Below are 8,413 nucleotides of genomic sequence, written 5' to 3' on the forward strand. Positions count from 1 at the left end.
AAGGACATACTGTGGATTGAAGAGGAGGTTATAGAACACCAATCGAGTGTCAATCCAGATGTACAACCAGCTAAACAAAGGCCAAAGAGCTTTAGTATCAAGAAGTACATGGCCATTGCAGAAGAAGTTGACTGCCTTCTGGCAGCCGAATTTATCATAGAGACCTTCTATCATAAATTGCACTCAAACGTAGTTATGGTAAAAAAAAAACCAACAGTAAATGGTGGATATGTGTATATTTCACGGATCTTAATAGGGCCTACCCAAAAGACAGCTTCCCACTACTCCAAATCAACCTAATTGTGGACTCCACCGCAAGACATTAGATGTTAAGTTTCATGGCACGTCTTCCAATTATAATCAAATCCGTATGAGTGAAGTCGACCAAGAAAAAATAGAGTTCATAACCGATCGAGGACTATAGTGCTACAAGATAATGCCTTTCGGCTTAAAAAATGCTGGAGCAAACATACCGGAGACTGGTGAACAAAATGTTTAAGGATCAAATCGGGCAGTACATGAACGTATACATTAATGATTTGCTGGTGAAGAGCAAAGAACTGGAACAACAGTTAGATGACCTGAGGGAAGCATTCAGAGGGTTACAACAATACAAAATGAAGCTTAACCCAACTAAATGCACATTCAAAGTACAGTCAGACAAATTCTTAGGCTTCATAATGTCAAAACAGGGGATTGAAGCCAATTCGGAAAAAGTCCAGGCAATTGCTGGAATGGAACCACTGAGGAACCTAAACAACGTGCAAAGGCTAGTAAGGAGAATAACGGCGCTCAACAGGTTCATGTCGAGGGCGAGAAAAAGATGCCTAGCATTCTTTCAAGTCCTCCGAAAGATACAAAACTGGGATAACGTGTGCAAAATGGTGTTTACGCAGCTCCAAGAGCACTTGTCGAGCCCCCGCGTCTTAAACCAAACAAAATAATGAGAGACCCTACTCTTGTAACTGGCGAGCACACTAGACGCCATATCCGCCGCACTGATACACAAGGAAGGAGTGGTACAAAGGCTGGTATACTATATCAGTTGAGCTTTGAGGGGAGCCGAAACACGATACTTTAAAATAGAAATACTAGCATTTACGCTAGCAACAACTGCTCACTGTCTGCGATCTTACTTCCAAGCACATCCCATAAGAGTAGTAATGGAAACTTCCCTATAGAAAATACTGCAACGACCAGGCAGCACAGACAGTCTAATGAAGTAGTCGATCGAACTAAGCGAGTTCAATATTGACTATGTTCCTCAAACAGCGATAAAAGGGCAAGTACTAGCCAACTTTATAGCCGAGATTTCCAACTTTCCCGAAGAAAAGCAGAAATCCTCTACATGAAAACCTTGGCAAGTGTATGTTGATGGCTTATTTTGCCATTCAGGAGGGGATTACGAGTATATATGATCGCGAAAGGCAGCACTGAAGCATACTACACAATAAGGCTTGAATTCAAGGTCCTTAACAATGAGGTCGAGTATGAAGCAGTATTGGCAGGACTCGCCATAGCAAGAGCCTTGGGAGAAAAGGAGGCTGACATGAAAGCATACACTCAAGTCGTGGTCAGCCAAATAACTGAAGAATATTTGGTAAAGGGCAAGAGGCTTAAAAAATACCTACAACAAGTCAACCAAGGACACGAACCATTTGATTACTTCCAAATAAGCCGTATCCCAAGGCAGGACAATTGAAAAGCCGACAAGATTGGCACGAGCAGCATCCGAAAAAGACAAAGCATCCTTACCACGGAAGTCAACCACTCAAACAATATAAGTTCCAACCATAGGACTTGAAATCTTGAAAGTAAGCTCAGGGGCCCCAAAATGGGCACATGATATATGCAAATTATTGATTACTGAGGGAAGTAACACTTGGTAAGAAAGAAGATAGGATAGTTAAGAATAAAGTTGCCCAGTTCACCATGTTCAACGACAGATTTTACAAACAAGGTTTCTCAGCCTCCTGCTAAGGTGTGTATCGAAAGAAAAGGCCTAATACATCGTGGAGGAAGTGCACAAGAGGATATGCGGGGACCACTTAGGAGGAAGAGCTCTAGCAGCTCAAGTCATGAGGGTTAGATACTATTGGCCGCATGCCCTCAAAGACGCCAAAGAGTTTGCAAGAACTGTGTCCAATGCAAATTACAAGCGCCAATCCCGAGTGGCCTGCCTGAAGAACTAACGTCAATTACATCCCCCTGACCATTTGCACAGTAGGGGTAGACATGGTCTACCCTATGTCAAAGGCAAAGGGGGAGCAAAGTTCATCATCGTTGTCGTTGATTACTTCATAAAGTGGGTAGAGGTTGAAGCACTGGTAACAGTGACTTTGCAAAATGTTACCAAATTTCTATGGAAAATAATTGTATGTCAATTTAGCGTACCCTAGAGCATTGCTTCAGACAATGGCAGGCAATTCCACTCTGAGCACTACTGGAACTAGTGTGCCAAGTTTGGAATAAAGGTCAAGTATTTCTCACCTGGACATCCCAGGCCAATGGACAAGTTAGGGCAATGAACAAGACAATAGTGGGCATATTGAAGAAGGAAAACACTAGTATGCCGTTCCAACTTAACCACTCTTTTTGACTGCTTGGTAAAAATTTTTTTTTTTACTTAGTGATTAAGGAAGTGTTTTTAAGTGTATTGGTATATTTTTTTTATTTTTTAAAAATAGTTAAATGTATTAAAAAATGTGAAATAAAAAAAGCAAAACAAAAAAAATAGACTGAATGGCATGTCCAACAATAAATACTGAGCGACAGAATAACATTGTCCATGAAGAAAAGGCTAAAGGAAAAGAAGAGTGCTTGGACCGAGGAACTATCCGGGGTATTTTGGGTATACAAGAGTGTAACAGGACCACCATTAAAAATCTGAGCGACAAAATCCTATTTTTCATGCAGGATTTAAGAAAAGAATATTAGTAATTAAATAAAATAAACGTTTCTCTATTTTTATTATCATTTCTGACTTTTTCGTGTACGAAAATTAGCCGAATCGGCAACAACGTGCGATGCTCTGATGCAGCCACAGAGTTGGTCATGTTTTCTAACCAAAATCTGCTGCTGATTGCGTGACAGTCTTTTAACAGGAGCAAATATTTTTCAGCTCATAAGGAATTTTCCTTTGCTTTCTATTCCTTCTTTGCTGGTCGCCAGTGAAGATCGCTTTCAGATTCAACCACACGCAAAGACTACACACACACACACACCTTAGACCAAAAGCGCACTACACTTCAGTGTACGCGGATTTGACACGGACTTCTTTTGTCATTGTGGCTTCCTCCATAAAGACCCATTTTAAGGATAGTTTTGTCATACTCTTTCGGTTCAATTCGTCACTGTCCTTAGCTTTACCTTTTTCTAAAGCCATTAACACATGCAGCACATGATTTTTGTCATTCGTCTATTGGACGTGCGCCACCCCCATCAAAGTTTTCTGATGTTTATCAAAATTATTGTTCGGATATTTTTATTTTTATTTTTATTTTTTTAATGATTAAGAAATTATTATTAGTAAAATTGTATATTTTTTAATAGTTAATGACGTTAAAAAAATATTTTAAAAAAAAATCAAATGTACTAGGAGCATGCTTAGCGGTACATGCTGGTCGGGCCCCTTGCATTGTCCAAACAAATATGATAAAAGATCGAGCAGAAACAGTAGGAAACCTAATTCAACCATGACGCTGTATGTTTAATATGTTGCAGCAGCTTTTCTATAGCCTCAAATCCCTTTATTGGAACGAAATATATTGAAAAGATGGCCGAAGACATGAGTTAAGAGAATCTATTCCTCCATCCGTCTCATGTGCATCCAAAAACAACTTCATTTTGGCTTGCCAAGGCAACAGTAAAAACAAATTAAACTAAAAGAATCTACCAGTTTCCATTGTTTTTTTTTTTTAATGGCATTGAGTTCGTTACTTTGTCAGGAACCAAAAAGAAAGTGAGGTCACATCAATCCAAGCAACCCAAAAAAAAAAAAAAAAAAACAATTCCATGGGAAGATACTCAGTTACATTGTCAAGGTCAACAACTCCAATAGCTTCAGGTTGCGACCCTTGGAAGCATTGCTTCCAGCTATATTGGCAAGAAAGGGCTGCAATTGTAGGAAATGATGAGAGAAACAGTCTATGGTACGAGAATTGAGACTCCCTTTTCTTGTTTTGGATGCACAAGACTACAATATTATACAAAAATTAATGAAAAAAACAAAAAGATTATTGGGGAATGCATGACAATAGGAGAAAGGAGCATGACACATGCAATTCCAAGGAAAAAGAACTCAGATATGCTACCAAAATCTCCTCTCAGCCACATTCTATTTCCCCAAAATAGGCATAGCAGCCAAAAGATGACAGTTTGAAGCATGGATATCTTGACAATACAACAGCTCTCATGCTGGCGATGTAACCAAAACAATTTTATGAATATAGATTCAACCAAAAATTACTATTAATGTCATTACATAAGTAAGTATTCAACTGCCTTACAAAATTGGGAACAAAGTAGACCATCACATTGCTTGCAAGGAAAAAGAAGACAATAAGAGCAAAGCAAGAAGTGCCTAAACCAAAATTCGAACTTATATGCATCAATACATATATCTCAGAAAACATCCCTTAATCCTCCATAGGACAAGAGCAGCAGTGAGTTTACAAGTAACGTCTGCTTTTCCAAAGAACTTGGCAAATGAAAATAAATTGGAGAAACTAGCATAAAAAAACAGAAGAACATATCTGCTCCTTAACAACCAACAATAATAGAGTCGGTTTAACTCACAGATTTGATTCACCTCGCAGGAATGCTTCACTTATGACAGAAAATGTATACTATAAACAATCACAGAAAATTTGCTGCCCTACTCAGTCAATAGGTAGTTATTATTCTACTTTAGCTGGTGCCATGTTTCCTTATAGCATCCACTGTTGTATATCAAAACCTGTGAAGAAGCTTTCAATCTGGTTCCCTTCCTAAGTATTATGCCTATAGACTATGTCGAATCCGATTCTGATGCTACCCACCCGATGACAATGGCTGTAAGGAGTTGGATGAAAACACTGCAATCAGCTTTTCTTTCGTCAATTGCTCAGATCCTTGAGACTTGATTACAAATGTATGAAACACAGTATCATTTGCTGTGGCGATTTTTGACTCAATTACAGTAGCTTGTGCCTCTTTGAATGCTTGGATGACCCTTGATGTCGGGTGAGAATCTAAAGGACAGCTCACCCTGACAATAACTTCATCATGGGTAGCTTGAATATCAATATCAGGAGTCCGGTATGGGTTTTCAGCATTTGGATTAGCCTCCAAAGATGATGTATCTCTTGAGCTAGTCCCACTTCTCTCCCTCTCTGCTTCCATGACCTTGAGCTTTGCCTGAAGCTCATTGATGTAAGCAATGGCATCTCCCAACAGGGAAGCTTTATCCATCTTGGAGATATTCGGCACAACAGCTCGTAACGCATAGAACCGTTGGTTCAACTTCTCACGTCGCTGTCTCTCTGCCTCCACATGATTGAGCGGCTCTTCTCTTCCATTTGCAGGCTTTCTGCCTCGTTTTCTGGGTCTCCTTTCATCAGCTACACCTGCCCGCTCTTCCTTGCATGTGGCTTCACCATCTGAATGCTCAGATTCAGCACTAATTGGCCGGGAAATCACAGAAGGCCTTGAGGTGGCTGCTGAAAAATCAATTTGCATTTGCAGTTGTTTTTGTGGCTGATAGTGATTTAGGCGAAATTCTTCTCGGGCCCCATTAACAAGCTCTTGCAAGTTATTTGAGGTCTGTTGACAATAAATTTCTGCTGGGTTCCCCTGCTTCACACCACCACCACCACGAACATGTCCCCAACTTGAACCATGAAGACCATTTCGTGGGTTGGGATATGCAATCTTACTCCTGTTAGGAGAAACTTCCCATGGCCTCTCTTCCATCTTTCGGACAGCAAGTTTCTCTCTGTGATGGGGTCGGCCCAAGTAACCGGAGTTCAAATCCTGCCCAAAAATCTTGGGAACCGCTTCCACTCTATCCACCAACCCCAAATTTGTGAAAGGGACATTTTCATCTTTCTTATCATTCACCACTGGAAATGCTGGCACTGATTTAACCCTCGCCACTGGTAAAGGATGTGTTGAGAATGATGATTTTAATGACTGCAACAGTTCTAGATTTTCACCCACAGATCTCACTGAACCCAACTCAACCACACCCACCTCAATTGGGACTAAGACAATGGTCTGAATTCCGGCAGATTTAGCAAGGAACGACCGGATACAATAGTCGGACTGCAACTTCAGTGCATCCGAGAACCAAGCATGCTTCCCAGATGCAAAACACTTGCCCGGACCGCCCTCCCCTTGCGGGAAGGAGAAATACATCGATGCAAGAAAGAACATCTCCGTATCAGTAACACGATCCAATCCTAAGGCATAATTATCCTCGTCTGATCCCCCAAACAACTTGTGCAGATTCTGAAGCACCCTTTTCCTCATCTTCTGCTGAGTCTCATCCTCAAGCCTAAGATTGAGAATACGCATAGCTTCAGACTCCTCCCCCTCCCTAGGCTCCCTACAAGACCCATCTCCCCACCCCAAAACCCAGTCCCCCGACTTGGACCTTGAAAGCTGCCAAAAGATTGCGTAATTCCAGCTAAAATTAGACGCGTTTGGGCAGTCCACGAGATCGGAAAGTGTGTTTTGCAAATGCTCATCACTCCCCACAGCCATTAACAAATTCTCATTCGAAACCGAGCTCGACAGCAAGTAATCGAAAGCTCGAGTGCCCAGAACCGCCGCAAGCATGGTCTTGTCCTCATCATTCCACAACCCACCACCCAAACCCCCCTCAATCTTCATCTCTAAATCTCCAAAGCTATATTACCCCCAGACCAGAAATCTTCAATTTTCAATACACAGATCAAATTTCTGTCCCAAAAACCCTTAAAGCGATATAAAATCCGGATTTTTTTAGCACTAAGCTCAAATCCTACACGTTAAACAGCACATAATTTTCTTAATACCATAACAACAAATTCAGATCTCAGAAGCTCCAAATCCAAGATACAAGGAAAACCCAGAAAAACAACAAAGAAAAACAAAACAAACCAACCAAAATTGAGCCAGAAAAATAGAAGAATAGAGAGAGAGTACCCACCGGTTTTGGCTAGCGAAATGGGATCGCGAAGCGACGGTTGGATAAGACAGCAGAGTAAATAATAGTCACAGGTAACAGTCTAAACATTCCCAGGAAAGAGGAAGTTCGTTCAGTTTTAGGGAAGATAAAAAAACTCTCCGGGAAATACAAACAGGCAGTTAGTTCACAAACAACAACGAAAGCAAAAGCCCCTCCCTCTCTTTCTCTCTTTCTAGCAAAGCGAAGGTCAGACTGTGAGCCTGAGAAACAAATAAGGGGGGGTGGGGTTTTTCATGTTTTTTTTTTTTTTTTTTTTTTTAAATTAATTTCGAAGAATGTAACCATGGTCAGACATTGGTCAGAAATTAACCATAGTTAGATGGTTTGAGGTTAAGGAAATATTACAAGTAGTCGGCAAGGAGGTTGTGTTTACGGTTTTGTTTGTTTGCTGCTGAGAGACAGACAAAGTGGAAATGGGAAACACCTGAAAATACTTATTACTGCACTGCACTGCACTGCACTGCACTGAACCACAGGCGATTATTTCCGTGGTGTGACTTTAAGGAACGGGGGCACCCGGACACGGTACCTTCCAACACATGGGAATAGAGCAACATGTGACTCTTGCTTGTAAAGGATTTCGGACTTTTCAACTTTACCACATTTATTTATTTATTTTCCTAAATCACACACAATATGTATATATTGATTTTAATTAGGAAATTTCATTAGTATTTTTCTGATTTAGCTAATATTAAATCTTTATTATAATATAAATTCTTAGATTTTTTTGGAGCATGAATGGCGTGGTATTCTCATCTTATTATAATGTCTATACTTCGAGAGTATTTAATAATTTCTTTAAAGTTGTACTATATAGAAGTCTCACAATCTACACGCTATTTAAAAATATGTGATTTTATTTTTTTATCCTCATATTTCGTGAGGAGAAAGAGACTCATGTATGCAATCTTGAAGCCATCAATTTCTCTTTCCTTTCTTTGTTTTTTTTTTTCTGAAAAAAAATTAAATTTCCCAACATTTCAAAACTTTCACCATATCCTTAAGAAAAAAGAATTCCCTACAAATTAATCCTGTTTTAACTCTTTAGAATAGAGTATTTTTTTTTTTTTTTTCCTTTTTAAAACGAGGTTGACCGAGGTGGGTCCAAAGATGGAGCAAAATTAACGATACTAAACCATTTGTGGGAATGCTTTTGTAGAGTGGCATCATCGTGTTGAAAGCTACACGAAAAAGAAAGTC

The 8,413-nt window shown here is 39.9% G+C and overlaps 2 protein-coding genes across 2 annotated transcripts; one reads left to right on the forward strand and one right to left on the reverse strand.

Moving 5' to 3' along the window:
* Positions 1-455: 455 nt before the first annotated feature.
* On the forward strand, positions 456-1,702 carry LOC121263835. The gene is made up of 2 exons (XM_041166949.1): positions 456-799; positions 1,396-1,702. The coding sequence occupies exons 1-2, from the start codon at positions 456-458 to the stop codon at positions 1,700-1,702; spliced, it is 651 nt and encodes a 216-aa protein (XP_041022883.1).
* Positions 1,703-4,583: 2,881 nt separating this feature from the next.
* LOC121264957 (transcription factor MTB1) lies at positions 4,584-7,438 on the reverse strand. Its single transcript, XM_041168363.1, has 2 exons — positions 7,172-7,438; positions 4,584-7,003 (listed from the first exon to the last, which is right to left on the reverse strand). The coding sequence occupies exon 2, from the start codon at positions 6,871-6,873 to the stop codon at positions 5,032-5,034; it is 1,842 nt and encodes a 613-aa protein (XP_041024297.1). The 5' UTR covers positions 6,874-7,003; positions 7,172-7,438; the 3' UTR covers positions 4,584-5,031.
* Positions 7,439-8,413: the final 975 nt, after the last annotated feature.

This window comes from Juglans microcarpa x Juglans regia, chromosome 1D (genome assembly GCF_004785595.1).
Source record: "Juglans microcarpa x Juglans regia isolate MS1-56 chromosome 1D, Jm3101_v1.0, whole genome shotgun sequence".
Taxonomy (NCBI): domain Eukaryota; kingdom Viridiplantae; phylum Streptophyta; class Magnoliopsida; order Fagales; family Juglandaceae; genus Juglans; species Juglans microcarpa x Juglans regia.